Below are 17,378 nucleotides of genomic sequence, written 5' to 3'. Positions count from 1 at the left end.
ATGCTTTGCTGCTCTAACCACAATGTCAAGAAGAACAGCACAAGTCCTCGACTCGCTCAATTCTATGAGCACCACCCAGATTTTCAGAGAATCCATCAGAGTTATACTTCTCCATCCAACCCACTTCCACTCCATCTCCATCTTCCTCTTTTCCCCTCTGCCAGCCTCCCTCTTCATCTCACACTTTCTTCTTCACCATTTCCCCCAAATACCTTCCTCAACAATCAAAATCACAGATCATATACTTGCACATCCCCTGCCCAAACTACTATCCAAAACCATTGTTCACATTGTTCTCTGCTTCCCTTCATCTATCACCTTCTCACTTCTTGGAAGAGCTGCTACTATTCAAGCAGTTTCAGACAGTTACAATGGAATAAACCTTGACAGAAGAAGGTTACTTGTGAGAAGTGGGCTCAATTGGATCAAGCTTCTGAACACAGGTCTTTGTGAACTTATCATTGTACTTGGGCTCCTTGGAGTTTTGGTTGCGAGCCTAGCAGTTGTACCAAAGATACTATTTGCATGGGGTGTCTGCTCAGAGGTCTTAGGATTCTGGGGTGTCCTTGGGTTTCTAGGGGTACCCTTTTGTGTGGCGTTTGCGCATGTTATGGTTGTGGGGAACCTAGCTAGGGTTTTATCAGTGCTGGAGGGTGAGTGTTATGGATTTGAGACATTGATAAAGGCCAAGAGACTCATGGAAAGAAAGCGAAAAACAGCTTTGGTTATGGCTTTGTTGAGTAACGTGGGCTTTAGGCTAATTGAATGTTTGTTTGACTTCAGGATGAGCAAGGGGATAAATTTGTGGGAAGGTCCCCTGCTGGTTTCCATGTACTCTTTGCTGCTTGTTTTCGACACCGTCATGAATGTTGTATTCTATTATGCTTGTAAGCTTTGACGTTTTCGCTAGAGCATTTATTTATTTAGCCCTTTTTTTATTCTTTTCTTCTTCTTTTTTTTCCTCTCTGTGGATTGGGTGCATGGAAAATGTAGCAGGAGCTTGGCTCAAAGTAATGGGGTTAGGCCAAAAAAGGCAAAGGAGCAAGAAGCAAGATCATGGGGGTACAGATTTCAGGGCGGGGAAGAGGCCAAATTAATTTACCCTTTTTCCCCAATTTTTCATTTCTGTTTTTTAAAACTGAAGCCAATTCAGGGTGGATCAAGAAGCAAGATCGTGGCAATGCAGATTTCAATAAAATGATCAATGCTTTGCAACTTTGGAAACCCAATCGCGTTCCTAAAAGACTGTAGGAAAGATAACAGCCGCTGATAGAGTAACAGAGATGAATATGTTGCATGTTAATCAAAATCCTCCATTCTCATCAAATTACAAATAAAGTCTGTATTTTGGCCAATAGTTATATATAAGATAAAACTTCCCAAAAAGAATTCGCACTGTTAGCAAAGCCAGCAGATGTTCCTCCCCAGAGCAGAGGAGAGAGCAGCTTCAGGTGCCACCATCCTTCAAAATAATAACAAGTCCTGAGACAATAAATTAGGGCAAAGAAACTCCATTATTTAACAACATTTTATTATCTGATGACAATAAAATTCAACCTTGAAGAGTACATTAACAATATCTTATCCTACAGAACATAAACAAAGAACTGATACAAAAACATTCTAGATCTGTCCGCAGCTAGAAACAATTAAGATGTACACAAAAGCAAGTAGTATTTGCTAGAAACAATAGAAATATATTATATACATTAACAAAGCAACAGACCCTAGGGAGGTTTTTCTAGACAATCTAGACTCCCCTGGCTTACTCCTCAGGGATTTTTGAAACGTTCACAATGTTGGTCAATGGCGAGACTTTGCAAGTCATTAACCAACAGAATTGGACCTTCTCAAATTATCTAAACCATAAGGTAAGCAAGTTCTACTGTCTGATAGTCTAAAGTCTTTACTCTGAAAATGTTCCCAGATGACTTCAACTAAGTTGTGTGCTGTCCTTATACCCAAGACTGTTTTGCATCTAGTATTTTCATCGAACCACTATCTTTTTTTCCTTTTTCAATCAATTCAAATGGTCGTAATAACTTGAGTCACAAACATGCAACACATGAACCCTGCAAATATGAATCTACTCCATACCCATGAAAGTCACTGTTTGTGGGATTCTGAGTTCTGGAGTAAGGGAGAGAGATCAACATCTGAACAACATTAACACCATATCTTTAATGCATTTCGTGAAATAAAATGCTTTCCAAAACAGTTCTACTCAGCCAATGGAACAAATAGAAGTGAGTGTCAACACCAATGCATTAATTCGTTTTGAGCAAGCAATACAACATTACACAATTATGAGCAGACTTAGGATATCTTAATACAATAATGCCTCAGAAATTATACTAAAATAAACAAAACCTCCAAATTTAATGCAATTGTGGCAAGCAATTCAGTATGCCAAAATAAAGACAAATACCATACAGACCCTCACCCGCATCATTCACTGAGATCCTCAGCAGAAACATCCGTTTCATCATCATCGTCAGCTTCCTGAATTTTCGCAATCTCCACTTGTGCTCTCTCAAGAATCTGCTTCTTCTGAAATTCCAACTCCTTATGGAAATCTTTCCTCATCTTCTCCAATTCCCTCATCTGCTGCCTCTTACTACTCTCAATCTTCTCATAAATCTCCCCAAACTTGTGAATAGAATCCGCCAACACTCTATACGAAGACCCTTCCTCCCCCCTATCCACTCCACGCATCCCCATTCGTGGCGGAAAGGCATCCTGATCATCATTCCCATCCTCATCCTCATCTGTCTCTGACTCACCAGGACTATCCCTCATCTCATCAAACCCATTCGACCGCTCCAAATATACCCTTGTGTTCATAAACACATACTCACCGGAATCTACCCCGCAAGCAAGCCCGCATTCTTGCCTCAAGGACGAAGCCATTAACATATCCATCTTCTTAAAGTAAGCCCATTTGCTAGAATTCAACCCCATTTCTTCAACTTTCTCCTTCTCCTTCTTGTACTTCCTCTTAAGCATATCCAACATACTCCTGCATTGCGTGTCGGTCCTTTCGATCTTAGACGCCTCTGAAACCTTCTCGGCCACTTCACGCCAATCTTCAGACCTCAAACTCTTCCTCCCAAGCTGAAGAAACCTATCACCCCAAACCTCTAACAGAACAAACACCGCGTGCTCAGTCCAATCCTCTTCGCCCCGAGAACTCGGATCCCTATACGGCACTCTCACGCGAGGCGCAAACTCGTAGTTTGATTCCAAATTCTTCACCTTCCTCTTCTTCGTGTGCCTTTCAAAACCATCGTCCGCGTCAAAATTCCGATGTAACCCACGTGGATGCTCCTCTTCCTCTTCCTCGTCGTGGTCTTGTCGGCAATTTCCTTCATCAAACTCGTCCAATTCGTCGTCGTCTTCCTCTGCGTATCGATTGGCAATCGGGCGAGAATATTGGGTGTTTCGTATATTGATTTTTCGGCGACCAGAAGAGTTATGATGGTTGAGAGAGTAGGCCTTCGAATGGTACCTTGCGTCGTCGTCCATGTCATCCATTTGAGCGCAATATCGAAAACTTTACAGCAGGAAGAACCCTAATAACCAATTAACGTAAAAGGGAATGAGCTGAACTCCGAGAGCTGAAAGAAACCCTAATTTGGTTGGTGGCTTAGATTCAATTCAAAAGGTTTCGGGTTACGGGTTGCCGAAATAGGTTCTGAAAAAAACGATAAGATGAAATAAAATGGACGGGAATATTTGTTTGGGCCGAATGGTTACGGGTCTCCCAATGCTAAAAATGGGTTGCCCGGCCCAATGAATAGTCCATCGATTACTTTTTTTTAATTTTTTTAAATCAAAATTTATCTAGAAAAATTTGAGAACTCGTATCTAGAAAAATTATCAGATATTAACAATCAAAATGCATGAAATGTCAAAAGGTCTGGGATTTGCCCTGGCCGCGGGGTAGCCTCTCCCTCTCCTAAACTTTCTATTATAAAAATAAAAATATATGAAATGTTTTGTAACAAAAAAATAATAATACATAGAATGTCTCTCAATTAACGATTTGAATTGCAATCTTTAATATTATTTTTTTTCATACAAGTGATATTAACGAAGGTAAATTCGAACACAACACCTTAAAATGTATGACAAATGCTCTTATATTACATGAGTTATGAGACTCCACTTCATCAATTTAGTCTAACTAAACAATCGGTTTCTATATTTGGATTATGGGTTTACCTCTGTCAACCAAACTATATATCTAATAGTTCTGTCCTGTCCAAATAGTAAAATACATTTGTTGTCGATGTTGTGACATATTTTTTTCTTCTTTGAAATGAATTGGTTGGTCAATCTCATCTTCCTATTTCCTGTTTTATATTTAACGATCAATTAATTGGGGTGCCCAAGTATTAATTGGTTATCAAGAAAGAGAAGAAGACAAAGGACTGAGAGAGAGGGAGAATAATTTTTTGATGGGGGAGATGGAGAAGGTAGCTAGGAGATAGAGAAGTCACGGGGGGGTCCCGTGATTAATATGAATGCAAAAATAAGCCAATCACGTAAGGGAGCATGGAATCGAGCTGGACTGGCTGCACTGTGACCGACGCACTGTGTGTGTTGTAAAAGCTAAAGGTAAAGAGAGACTACGTACTGTCCCAACTTCCAACTATCATCAACATGTTATCATAGAGAATAGATAGAAAGAGTAGAGATGATTGAATTAATTTGTACGAGCTTTTCTCCACTCGGCCCTATATAAACACTAGCTGCCCTATCTATCACTATCAAACATTTTAGTAGCTAGCTAGCTATGGGAATTTCTATATTGAGGGTGGGGAAGGTACTTTTGTGGGTGGCTGTGGTGATGATGAGTTTCATCTCTGACTCTTGCGTACAAGGAATAAGGAAGATGGAGATGGAGATCAAGAAGAATAAGGGTGGTGAAGGTGATGATCATGGCAACAACAAATTAGGGAAAAAGGAGCCAGAGTGGTTCTTTGATGGTCCTGCTGCAGGCAATCCCAATGTTCCTGGTGGGGTTAGTGGCGGTGGTGGTGGTTTTGGAGGAGAGGGGAAAGGGTTTGGTTTTAGTTTTGGCGGGAAGGGATCCTATAGTTACAGCTATGGTACTTCTGGGAAACCTGCCAATGCAATTGGTTTTGGAAAGCCTGACTGTGTTGGAAAAGGTGGCGGATCCGGAGCTGGTGGTGGGATAGGCAAAGGTGGGGGAGCTGGTGGTGGGATAAGCAAAGGTGGCGGAGCTGGTGGTGGGATAGGCAAAGGTGGAGGAGCTGGTGGTGGGATAGGCAAAGGTGGAGGGTCTGGTGGTCGAAGCCACCATAAGACTAAAAAAGAGAAGAATCACCATCAAGGTGGTGCTGGAGGTGGAATTGGGGGAGGCATTGGCAAAGGAATTGGTGGTGGAGGTCATGGTGCTCGAGGAGCTGGTCATGGAGGCATTGGAAAAGGAGGTGGTGTTGGTGGCGGCATCGGCAAAAGAGGGGGTGTCGGTGGCGGCATCGGCAAAGGAGGGGGTGTCGGAGGCGGCATTGGCAAAGGAGGGGGTGCTGGTGGCGGCATTGGCAAAGGAGGAGGTGTCGGTGGTGGAGGAGGGGGTGCCGGAGGAGGTGTTGGTGGTGGAGGAGGGGCTGCTGGAGGCGGTGTCGGTGGTGGAGGAGGGGGTGCCGGAGGAGGTGTTGGTGGTGGAGGAGGGGGTGCCGGAGGCGGTGTAGGTGGAGGAGGGGGTGCCGGAGGCGGTGTCGGTGGTGGAGGAGGGGGTACCGGAGGTGGTGTAGGTGGTGGTGCAGGGGGTGGCATCGGTGGTGGTGCGGGAGGTGGCATAGGTGGTGGTGTTGGGGGTGGCATAGGTGGTGGTGGTGCAGGAGGCAATATGGGTGGTGGTGCAGGAGGCGGCATGGGTGGTGGTGGATGGTGGTGGTGGTGCAGGAGGCAATATGGGTGGTGGTGCAGGAGGCGGCATGGTGGTGGTGGTGGAGGTTTTGGTGGTGGTGGTGGTGGTGGTGGTGGTGGTGGTGGAGTTGGGGGCGGATTTGGTGGTGGTGCTGGTGGAGGATTTGGTGGCGGTGCTGGTAGTGTTGGAGGTGGAGGAGGAGGAGGATTCGGGGGCGGTGGCCGTGGCGGTATTGGTGGAGGCATTATTAATAATGGACATGCATAATTGTTTAATTAGAGACATCGGTGCTGAATTTGGTAAATGTTAGCGGGGCCAATTATTCAACCATGCATAAGAGTAAGAGTAAGAGCTCGTGAGTTGAAGGTGCCACTACCTTCGTTCTTATATATGTAGCATCGCCATGCTTTTAATTTTCATTTCATTCTGAAGAAGAAGAGCCAATAATTATTCTACTTCTCAATCATATAAATTAAATTTCATAATTTACTTCTTCTAAATAGGAGGCCAATGGTAAATATTAATAGCTGAGGGGGCAAATTGTTAAAAACAGTGGCCATTCATGGCCTCCAAAGCGATCGATAATATGTCGACCGCCAAATAAACTCGATCCATTTTAATTAAATAAATCCACAATCTTTGATTGATGGAGCTAATTTTTCAATTAATCCTTGTAAAACCATGTTGCCATAGTTTACCAAAACAAACAAATAAAAAGTTACAGTCCACAAAATAAGACAAGCATATATAGAAATATAATATATTGTCTTCGTCTTCCTATAATTAAATAAATAAATTTGCTGTTTGGTGCATTTTAATTAAGATTCAATTGCTGTCACGACAGAAAATTTGTCAAGGAAAAAACCATTATTCAGTGAATTTGAAGTAATTATAATTATAATCCTCTCTTTCTTTGATAATCTTATAATTAAAATCATTCATTTTGAACCCTTTGACAAAATGAAAAACCAAAAACCCTCTCCCTTCTTTCTGTCCAAGGGTGAAGGAGGCTGCACAAGAAATATCCGCCGGTGTCTCTTTCAGTCAAGAATTCATCCATCAATCCAGCTCGTTGTTCTTAAATTCGTGGGGTGCGGTGATCAGTATCATAAATAGAGATGGGTTCCAATATCAAATCCAACTTCCACACGTTGAGCTTTGCAGCTCCAAGAGGGTTTGCAACGACATTCAAATCTGACCTCAAGGAAACCTTTTTCCCTGACGATCCATTCAAGTAATTCAAGAAGGAGAAACCGCTTGGCCGTGTCAAGAAAGCCTTCCAATATTTCATTCCCATCTTTGAATGGCTTCCCAAATATAGTTTGCGCATGTTCCAGTTTGATTTACTTGCTGGTATCACCATCACTAGCCTTGCCGACATTCCTCCTGTCATCGGCCTCTGTAAGTAGCCGGTCCCATGTATCCATCATGCATGCATATAAACCCCACACGTGCATGTTGGATCATGTTACAAAAGATGTTTTTTTCTCATTAAACATGTGTGTAATTAGGTTAGTAATTGGTTATTTTTAATTTCAAGAACACAAATTATTATTTAAATTTGGCGATTGTGATTCCATGCACAGATTCGTGCGTTGTTCCATCTATTGTTTATGCGATTTTCGGAAACTCGAAGCATGTTGCTGTGGGCACGTTGGGTACAAGCTCATTGCTTATTGCCGAAACCATTAACAAAGTTGCATCTCCAGAGGCTCAGCCCGCATTGTACCTTCACTTGATTTTTACGGTCACCTTTGTCACCGGAATCTTTCAAGCAGCTCTAGGTTTTCAAAGGTGATCGATCGAAAAAGAGTCTCTTGCAATTAATGTTTGAAAGAAAAAATTGTTATGTGAAAACAGCATAAACTAATAAAACCCAATTAAAATTATACTGGAGTTGGAATATTCTTTAATTAAATTGATGAGTTAATATATATTTGTGCAGAATGGGGATGTTGGTGGATTTCTTATCACATTCCACGATCACTGGCTTCATGGGAGGGACTGCAACTATAATATGCTTGCAACAATTTAAGGGCTTTTTTGGTTTGACGCATTTTACGACCAAAACCGATGTCATATCTGTTATGCACGCACTCATCGAACATAGAGATGAGGTTTGTTTGTATTATTTATAGATAAAAAAATCCACAAGAAAATGATTTTTTTTAGTACAAGTGATTGAGAAAAAGGATTTACACAAATATTCATTAGGTGTCTGAATTTTCGAACCTCCTCTGCCCGAGCTTTGCCCTACTGAAAAATGAACAAGATGGGAATAAGGAAATGATAGCTTTTGGCCTCATGAACCTCGCTGGATCTTTCACTTCTTGCTGCTTGACCATTGGTATTATAAATTATATAGTCCAATTATCCAAGCAGTAATAGTACTTGTAGGTATACGTACCACATTTTGGTATCAATTTTTCATAAAATTTGCGGGAACATTTTCGAAAACTGCAGTGAATTACCATGCAGGATCTAAGACAGCAATGTCAAACATGGTGATGGCAATCTTTGTGGCGCTCACGCTCTTGTTCTTGGCTCCTTTCTTTAGCTACACCCCTCTTATTGCTCTCTGTGCCGTTATTATATCTGCCACGCTTGGCCTCATCAAATATGAAGAGGCCATCAAACTCTTCAAGGTTGACAAGTTTGATTTCTGCATTTGCATGACTGCCTTCTTGGTGTTGCCTTCATAAGCATGAACGATGGCCTCATGCTTTATGTAAGCTTCTACATACACACACACATATATATATATATATATATATATATCCATCTTTACGGACATGTTAAATAAGAAAGATATTAACGTCAGTCGAAGAGGTATATAACGCATTTTCAAACCTTGGCTATCATATTTCATAGACAAGATTGGGAAGGATAACGTGTACTAGTCGATCGAGGATGCAGTTGAAGCATGTCAATTTTCTCAACATAAATCGAAGCTAAATGGTGACTTATATTCACACTCAGATGTTATTGATTGTGTAGTTAATGGTACCTATTAATTGTAACTAAAGTTGGGGCTTATCTTTCTCTTTTATTGAAATTTATTCACACATGAAATAGTTTTCTATATATGAACCCAAAGTAAAATAAAATGAGAGAAGCCAACAAGGTATAGCCCAATGGAAAAAGGCTTCAAACCGGTATGCTCAAATTCGAACTCACATGACACTTTGATGGTGTGTGTCTGAAAAACCCCCATCCCTTGTAGTTTAAACTATCGATTGTATTTGTGAAGGAAGTTGAGGTTCCACCCCAAAACCAATTTATTGGTCGCTCAAAGTCACTTTGCGAGACGAAACTTGAAATTTCGTGGCTTAAAGTCTTGCACGACCAAATTTTGCGCGACCCAATTGGCAATGGGGGGAGTAACCCAACTCCTTATAAGCCCTTGCTAGGTTTCTCAACTTTCTAATGTGGAACTCTTTACCTTTACATTCTCACAGATTTCTCAACTTTCCAATGTGAGACTCTTTACCTTCACATTCTCACAGAATCCTCGATTCTTAATTCTGGCCTCAAATGCAATTTGACATGACTGGACTCTTGTTATGAATCTGATTGAAGTGAATGTAACGTTATCATCATGGGCCCATGATAAAATAAAGTCCTTAAATTATTAATATTCCTTTGTTAGCGGGTGCTTTTCATCTTCAAATAATTTATCCTTGATCACCTCCAAGCCTTTTCTCCTTCGATTATTATTCATGTATTTACTCTCTTTGTTTTAGTACAATTAATATTTTTGTATACAAAGGCATTTAGATATACACGACAGCTTGGATTGCCATTCGAAAGCAGAATTGGATTTGCTGCACCAAAACGCAGTGTGAGTCAATATGGATATAATTAATTTATGGAAGGAAGAGATTCTATTTAGCGTAATCCGATTTGAAAACTGTATATATGGTTTGCTTTCCCAGTCATTTTGGTATATTTTCTTTTCCATGCATGTATAAAGTGCGCGTCCAGGTCTAAGTTTTAGGACTTCAAAGGCCTGCTTTGAATTCTCCATCATCTTAATCATTTCAGTTTCTCCATTATCCAAAAGCAGAAATTGCTGTATTGATCAGGCTTGAATTTGCTTTGCAGTTCGATCTCATTTGAAGCGATTCACTTTAGGAACAATGTTGGGTGACTAGTCTAATAAAAACTTTCACATCCTTACAACTTCACTCAATTTATCTTTACCAAATTCACTCATCCCAGTCCGGTGCAAATGTTTAAAAATGTAAGGGTTTATTGTTAATTTTTTAAAAGTTCACTAATCGTAGGAAAAATTAGTTTATTTCAACTCAACAGCTCTTTAAAAGAAAAATAATATAGCGATTTTCATCCGTATGAAACTTTTGAACTCCGCCCTTTACACAACGATATTATCGACAATAAAAATAAGAATGTCGATCGTAATAAGTCAGCAGGATCCAAGACTATTGTTCTTAATTGACTGTAATGTGAAGAACACTGTAGTGGTTGCTTTTCCCAGTCATTTTGATACATTTCTTCATGTAGTTGTTATAAACTTTGTGATGACAATTAAGATGCTACCATCACCATGCATGCATATACAAATATAAAAGTGGAATCCACGTCTAAGTTTTAGGACTTGAAATTTATGTCGGCCGTTTTAATCAAAGTCCAGTTATCCAAAATAGGCTCAATTTTTCTTCAAGGCCGAGTCACACTACAGGCAAAATCTTCCATGTCATTAGTGCATATCTGTGTTCGACACAGAGCTAGTGGAGGCCACCTATACTTTCCATTCTCAAAAACTTAAATATCTGATGTGGTGCGAAACTATTGGTGCATATTTCCTAGGTCTTTCTGGGGCAACCTTGGCCTTGCATTCCGTTTTCAAGCAACAAACAATTTGTCGAGAAAGTGTGTGAAAATGGACCATATTAAAAAATAAATAAATAATGGTCAATATCTAAAGCAAAGCAATGATTGAGAATGTTGAAATGATGTTGAAAAATGAGTCCACTATGATTAGCTCAAGTTTGGCACCACAAACTTCACCATGCAGTTGCGTTTCAAACTCGTGCAGCCAGCCAGCCAGCCAGCCCTCCCCCTTCGTCTTCATGACTAACTACTGAGGAAGGCTTTATTTCATCGTGGTTTTTTTCAGACAGACAACCCATGTTTTCAAATCAGATGCAAACTCTTTTTGGAGCCATTGTGGAAGCGAACATCTTTACGCTAAGCTAGATTATAATTCATTCAAAGTTTTCTAGCCTTTCCCTTCATCGTTTTGTTTTCTTATTCATTCAAATCAGTCAAGTTTTCATTTGTCCTTATTTTGGACAGCTGAGAATGCTTCTTGGACCTGTTTTACCCAATCAATGGAGGACACACCCTATTGCTAGCTGTGACCCACCCCACGGCGCCGTTGCCTGCTGGTGCAGGGCTGATCTGCTTGCAAGTCATGTGTCGTGGTCTTTGCAATTGTGCCCCTTTGACAAACAATGCAGTTTAGATGTTTTGCTTATTTCGGTATTTATACAAATTAAGCTACTAAAAATCACAAACGATCACTAATGTTCACGAGTAACGTCACATTCTTTTTTACTATAGTACTATTAATTATTTTTTAATTTTTTACTAGCCTTCCTCCCTCCCTTTCCAAACTCATTCTTATTTTCAGAAAATCAAATTGAATAAATTACATAATCAGAAAGTAACTCGAAAAAGTACATCTCGTGCGAGTCAAAAAACCCGTGGTATATGTATACTATATATATATATATATATATATTTTTTTTTTTAAATTGTATTTCATTTATATACATTGGCATTGACCCTTTTGTTGATTACTATAATTTGGGACAATATTTCTTCACATAACTTTAGTTGATTGATATATTAACCGTGGCTCATTCATTACTCATTGTATTAATCTTGAACTTCTATGTACCGACGCAACTCTGTCATATATATCATGGATTTTTTTATATATTATATTTGTGTAATGCAATATGCCAATATACATGCATTCCACGCAAGGTCAACTAACATGTCAATTCCTGGATAGCGAAACTTGTCTGATGATAATATATAGCTAATGCAGGGCGGAACCACCAATCAAAATATGAAAATTCGATTGTAGTCTATGGAGCTATGAATTAGCGTGGTTTATATGATTTAATGTTTATTTTTATTTTTAAAAAGACTATAGAAATTGTAAGTACTAAAAAAAAAAAAATCATTAAATTTTAAGCTAATAACTTTAGCTAGCTCACCCGTTGAAAAATTCTTAATTCCGTCTTTGAGCTAATGTACGCAGGTTGTGTAAGAGAAGAAGAAGAAATTAGGTTGATCTTAGCATGGTAAGAGAAGTTGTTTGAAACTCGGGCTTTCATTCATGTATGTCATATAGAAATACATACGGTACTGGCACTTGTATACGGTACTTGTCGTAAGGGTTTTAGAGCTAATATATTTGCATTTATTTATTTTTCTTTTCAGTCAACTCAATACCTAGGAATTCAATTAATTAATTGTTTCTAGGTTCGTCAATTTTCTTGTGTACTAGGACGTTGTTTTGAAAATTTTGAGATTTTTTTTCTTATTTGTTATCTTATGCGAGTGTGAAATATGGAAACTTTGACGTATTTGCTAATATAATGTCACATTAACAAATTTAGTTTTTCATTTAACATTATTTTCTGTTCAGATGTTACCATACACATATGGAGTCAACGTCCTCGTAAATCTTTATCATTATCCTTATGTCATGTGACTCATTAGGCATAACTTAAAAGTCTTGAAATGGTTGAAAATAAGTTAAAAAGAGTGATAAAAATAGTTATTGCTGAAAACTAATTTTAGGTATCAAAACGTGAGAGAGGAAAGAGTTGGAAATTAAAGCGAAAAGAAAAAGAGTGAGGTGAGAGAAATTATAGCAAAATGGGAAGGGAACTATTCGCGCTCCACCTCTGCTTAAACTTTCTGACACTCCTATGTACGAGCGCACAACATCATTCATCCACACAATGTAGATGTTATTAAGCTTCCACGTAGGAGTTGACGAGAGTGTATTAAGGAAGTATATATGTAAGAACGCAGTGTCGTAATATGTAAACATAATGAAATAACAATACATAATCTAGAAAATATTAATTCCAACTGCAATTTTCTATAAAAGCAAATCGTTAGAGTCGGACAAGAGATACTTCTTACCCAAGTTCATACACTGTGACTAGTCAGAATCAATGCGCGCCACTTATCCGATTAATCTTGGCCATATTCAATAATTCACCACTTCCTTTCTTCCTATAAATGTTGGCGTCTTTTTGGTAGGTTTCATTTCACAGCCATTTCTCTCTCGGGTCTTTTCCTGCATGTTTTGTGTCTGAGAGCTGACTCTCATGGATTCTTCCAACCGTACGGTGAGCTTTGCAGCCCCAAGAGGCTTTGGCACCACACTCAAATCTGATCTCAAAGAGACCTTCTTCCCTGACGACCCCTTTAAGCAATTTGAGAATCAGAAACCACTTGGAAAGGTCAAGAAAGGCTTGCAATATCTCGTTCCCATCTGCGAATGGCTTCCGAAATACAGTTTAAAAACATTTCAATACGACGTGCTTGCCGGCATCACCATCACCAGTCTTGCCATCCCTCAAGGGATTAGCTATGCCAAGCTCGGCCAGCTTCCTCCCATCGTCGGCCTTTGTAAGTCCTCCCTGTGAATCTATATCATTGATTAGGTTGATTTTTGCGTCTAGAATATATTTTATATATGGTCTGAATTCATAGTGTGACAATTATTAAGAGAATGTTACTCGATAAAAATGTGTACAATTTTTTTTTTGATGTGTAGATTCAAGTTTTGTTCCTCCCATTATTTATGCAATATTTGGAGCTTCCAAGTACCTTGCCGTGGGAACTGTGGCAGCATGCTCTTTACTTATTGCAGAAATCATTGGAGAAGTGGCTTCACCGAAGACTGAACCGGCATTGTACCTTCACTTGGTTTTTACAGCCACCTTTGTTACCGGAATCATGCAGACTCTTCTCGGTGTTCTAAGGTGTTGTCCTGATCCTGAACGAGCAAGGATAATGATGCAAAACATTAAGCTAATTAATTATATATTAATTATTGTTATGGATTAGGCTGGGGATTTTGGTGGATTTTCTATCGCATTCCACCATCACTGGCTTCATGGGAGGGACTGCAGTTATAATCTGCTTGCAACAGTTGAAGGGCATGCTGGGACTGAAGAATTTCACCACCAAAACCGACGTCGTAAATGTTTTGAAATCAGTGTTCGAACATAGAAAAGAGGTTTGTGTTTATCCACTAATTAATGAATAATTAGTGCATACTATATATGTAGTGTTCTTAATTTTGTATGAATTAATTCCTTGAGATATGATCAGATTTCATATATATCCAAACAAAAACAGGCCCAAGATCATTGCCTAAATGCATGAACACGCATTATTAATTCATTCAATTATGATATAGATTTAAATACCTGACACTTTTTTTTTTCTTCTTCTTTCTTTTTCCAGTGGAGGTGGGAGAGTGCAGTTATGGGTATTATCTTCCTTATTTTACTTCAGTTCACCAGGTGGCTGGTGAGTTGTCTCTTCTTCAACAAATTAATCAGATGGACTCACTGAAATGGGTCCCACAATTTTAAATATATAAATATGCCTAGTTCATATATATAACATTACTCTTCTCCATACACGCATGCACACGCAAAGTTTTGTGTTCGATTCTCTCGTCCTTTAATATCGTTTATATTACTCTAAAAATTAATAAGGTTTACTTAATATTTTCAGAGGGATAGGAAGCCAAAGCTATTTTGGGTGTCGGCTATGTCTCCACTGGTGGTGGTTGTATCTGGCTGCCTTATTGCTTATTTTGCCCATGCTCAAGATCATGGAATTCCCATTGTAAGTGCATGCGTGCACCATTAGTAATTTCTCTTTATATTAATTTGATTTATTAAGAAAATCCCATTTGCCCAGATGAAAATAATATGACTTGTACAAAATGGTCTTTTTCATTTATATGTTGATTTTTTTTTTTTTCCTTATAAATCTTAGGTGGGAGACTTGAAGAGAGGGATCAATCCTCCTTCCATTCAATTTTTGAACTTTGACCGCAAATATTTTCCACAAATTGTGAAGGCTGGGGCTATAACTGGCCTTATTGCTTTGGCGGTAAGAAACGCCTTATTAATTTACTAATTCCTTTTCTTGTTCTTAGTTCAATATCTATATATCTTAATTTTTAAATAATTTTCAGGAAGGAATAGCTATTGGAAGGAGCTTTGGCATCATGAGAAATGAAAACGTTGATGGCAACAAGGAAATGATAGCTTATGGCCTCATGAACATTGTTGGATCTTTCACTTCATGCTATTTGACCACTGGTAATTAAATTAAATTCCCAACTAATTGATTTGATTAACAATAATCACTATATAATATCTACCTAATTGTTTGATTTTAATTTTAATATGTGTATTATTTTTTAAAGGACCCTTTTCAAAGACTGCGGTGAATTACAACGCGGGTGCTAAGACACCAATGTCAAACGCAGTGATGGCCGTTTTCATGGCACTTGTGCTTCTCTTCTTGGCTCCTCTCTTTAGCTATACCCCTCTTGTTGCTTTGTCTGCCATTATTATGTCCGCCATGCTTGGCCTCATCAAATATGAAGAAGCTATTGAACTCTTCAAGGTTGACAAGTTTGACTTTGTCGTGTGCATGGCTGCCTTCCTTGGTGTTGCCTTCATAAGCATGGACATGGGACTTGGCCTCTCAGTAAGTAATGCACATAGTTGAAGTGGTTAAAAGCAGTTACTCATGCATTTAGTGCCATGTGTTTGAATTTTGTCTCCTCCAATATAGCGTGTATAAAAATTGGTTTGACAATTATAGGTTAATTTGGTGTTAATTCATTAGGTGGTTCTTGGTCTTGTGCGAGCCCTCCTTTATGTGGCTAGGCCAGGAACTTGTAAACTTGGGAGATTACCAGACTCAGTCTTATACCGTGACGTAGAGCAGTACCCTGACGCAGCAAGGAATTCAGGGATCATTGTGCTTCAAATTGGCTCCCCAATTTACTTTGCAAATGGCAACTATGTCAGAGAGAGGTAATAGTTGCAAAATGATCATATATATATATAGCTTTAAATTAAATTAATTAGTATATATCTTTAATTACATGTAATTTCTAATTGACATTATTTTGAATAGGATTTTAAGATGGGTTCGCGATGAGCAAATCCATCTAGAAACTACGGGAGATGAGCTTCAGCATGTTGTGCTAGAATTGTCTGGTACGATTGATTAAATTTGCCACACAAATGTATCGTGGACTGTTATAAATTATTTTAACTTAATTATAATTAAATGTTTCAAACTTTGGTTTTATAGGAGTTGTAACCATTGACATGACTGGCCTTGAAACATTGAAGGAGATAAACAAAACCTTGAGTGCAAATGATGTTAAGGTAAGCTACAATTTTCCTCAAATAATATGACTGTTACAAGGAAACTAAAAGATGATATTCATAATATTTGTTCATGTTTTTAGTTGGGAATTATAAACCCGAGGCTTAAGGTGATGGAGAAGATGATAACCTCACATTTCATGGACAAGCTTGGAAAAGAAAATGTCTACCTATCGATCGAGGAAGCAATTGAAAATTGCAAATTTTCAACTAGTAAGCCAAAGAAAACCACCAGTGAATCTGGCAATTCATCGAAAGGCGCCGGAGATGCAAGTGATGATGCATCACAACAAGTTTGATGCTGTTGTTTAGGGTTGTTATTCTGCAATTGATATGCTACTTAGAAATAGTATTCTGAATGTTGTAGTTGTCAAATTGGGGTTTATGCCTGGGGGACATAAAGTGTGTATTTTTCCCTTATAGGAATTAAATTCCAATTTTATTTCATAGGAAATAAACTGTATTTTCTCTTTGGTAGGAAATAAAGTGTAAATAGGTTTTCTTGCTTCCATACATGACAAGAGTATTTGTTGCTCTATTTTTGTTTTTAATTTTTAATTTTTTAAACAAAGGATGAAATGTATCTAATCAAGAAAACTTAAAAAATTAAAATAAAAAAAAAACAAAAAAAAAAACTGTAGCTTCATAGTTTGGTAACCAAGTTCAATATCATTATATCTTCATCACTTGTAAGAACTTCACTAACTCTCTCTTAGTTTAATGGTGTTTTTCTTTCCATTCTTTTTTTTATACGAAAAGTACAATTACAAACAAAAATTTATCGCGCAAGAAGGCCCAAAAAGGTCAAAGTGCGAACACACGTCTAAATTAGAAAATAGTAAATATTTGAAAGGGATTCACAAGTAAATGAGGCCCGAGCCTAACTTCACAGTTCTTGGTCTTGGAAAGTTTTTCTTTGGACACAACATCAGGCCCAAGCCCAAATACTGTTGTTGGATTTGAGCCTGAGCCCATAGCTCACATTAGCCTCCCGA

General features: G+C 38.6%; 4 protein-coding genes and 1 pseudogene across 5 annotated transcripts; 4 read left to right on the top strand and 1 right to left on the bottom strand.

Annotated features, from left to right (window-relative positions):
- The first annotated feature begins 22 nt into the window (after nucleotides 1–22).
- Nucleotides 23–898, top strand: LOC117635521. Its single transcript, XM_034369824.1, has one exon. The coding sequence runs from the start codon at nucleotides 23–25 to the stop codon at nucleotides 896–898; it is 876 nt and encodes a 291-aa protein (XP_034225715.1).
- A 361-nt stretch (nucleotides 899–1,259) lies between these two features.
- On the bottom strand, nucleotides 1,260–3,688 carry LOC117633633 (trihelix transcription factor ASIL2). 2 transcript variants are annotated; one of them, XM_034367295.1, is made up of 2 exons: nucleotides 2,444–3,688; nucleotides 1,260–1,482 (listed from the first exon to the last, which is right to left on the bottom strand). In XM_034367295.1, the coding sequence occupies exon 1, from the start codon at nucleotides 3,532–3,534 to the stop codon at nucleotides 2,449–2,451; it is 1,086 nt and encodes a 361-aa protein (XP_034223186.1). In that variant the 5' UTR covers nucleotides 3,535–3,688; the 3' UTR covers nucleotides 1,260–1,482; nucleotides 2,444–2,448. The 2 variants fall into 2 exon arrangements, with proteins under 2 accessions (XP_034223186.1, XP_034223187.1); XM_034367296.1 differs by having other exon boundaries at nucleotides 1,260–1,462.
- A 1,049-nt stretch (nucleotides 3,689–4,737) lies between these two features.
- LOC117635520 (glycine-rich cell wall structural protein-like) lies at nucleotides 4,738–6,258 on the top strand. The gene is made up of 3 exons (XM_034369823.1): nucleotides 4,738–5,210; nucleotides 5,241–5,984; nucleotides 6,179–6,258. Exons 1-3 carry the CDS (start codon nucleotides 4,799–4,801, stop codon nucleotides 6,256–6,258), a joined length of 1,236 nt encoding a protein of 411 aa, XP_034225714.1. The 5' UTR covers nucleotides 4,738–4,798.
- A 759-nt stretch (nucleotides 6,259–7,017) lies between these two features.
- On the top strand, nucleotides 7,018–8,601 carry LOC117635518 (annotated as a pseudogene).
- A 4,430-nt stretch (nucleotides 8,602–13,031) lies between these two features.
- On the top strand, nucleotides 13,032–16,904 carry LOC117636190 (probable sulfate transporter 3.5). The gene is made up of 12 exons (XM_034370688.1): nucleotides 13,032–13,582; nucleotides 13,731–13,938; nucleotides 14,024–14,195; nucleotides 14,426–14,491; nucleotides 14,702–14,815; nucleotides 14,969–15,085; nucleotides 15,171–15,297; nucleotides 15,405–15,691; nucleotides 15,833–16,023; nucleotides 16,127–16,209; nucleotides 16,307–16,383; nucleotides 16,467–16,904. The coding sequence occupies exons 1-12, from the start codon at nucleotides 13,279–13,281 to the stop codon at nucleotides 16,680–16,682; spliced, it is 1,962 nt and encodes a 653-aa protein (XP_034226579.1). The 5' UTR covers nucleotides 13,032–13,278; the 3' UTR covers nucleotides 16,683–16,904.
- The last annotated feature ends 474 nt before the right edge of the window (nucleotides 16,905–17,378 follow it).

This window comes from Prunus dulcis, chromosome 7 (assembly GCF_902201215.1).
Source record: "Prunus dulcis chromosome 7, ALMONDv2, whole genome shotgun sequence".
Classification (NCBI taxonomy): Eukaryota; Viridiplantae; Streptophyta; class Magnoliopsida; order Rosales; family Rosaceae; genus Prunus; species Prunus dulcis.
This window is presented reverse-complemented; position numbering and strand designations above follow the sequence as displayed.

Excerpts from the sequence above, each read along its gene's own strand:
- LOC117635521 (XM_034369824.1), top strand. The coding sequence starts at position 23 with ATGTCAAGAAGAACAGCACAAGTCCTCGACTCGCTCAATTCTATGAGC.
- LOC117633633 (XM_034367295.1), bottom strand. The coding sequence starts at position 3,534 with ATGGATGACATGGACGACGACGCAAGGTACCATTCGAAGGCCTACTCT.
- LOC117635520 (XM_034369823.1), top strand. The coding sequence starts at position 4,799 with ATGGGAATTTCTATATTGAGGGTGGGGAAGGTACTTTTGTGGGTGGCT. Across the intron at positions 5,211-5,240 it reads TGGTGGTGGGATAGGCAAAG|GTGGCGGAGCTGGTGGTGGG; the intron begins GTGGGGGAGCTG and ends GGATAAGCAAAG. Across the intron at positions 5,985-6,178 it reads GCATGGTGGTGGTGGTGGAG|AGACATCGGTGCTGAATTTG; the intron begins GTTTTGGTGGTG and ends TTGTTTAATTAG.
- LOC117636190 (XM_034370688.1), top strand. The coding sequence starts at position 13,279 with ATGGATTCTTCCAACCGTACGGTGAGCTTTGCAGCCCCAAGAGGCTTT. Across the intron at positions 13,939-14,023 it reads ACTCTTCTCGGTGTTCTAAG|GCTGGGGATTTTGGTGGATT; the intron begins GTGTTGTCCTGA and ends GTTATGGATTAG. Across the intron at positions 15,298-15,404 it reads TTCATGCTATTTGACCACTG|GACCCTTTTCAAAGACTGCG; the intron begins GTAATTAAATTA and ends TATTTTTTAAAG.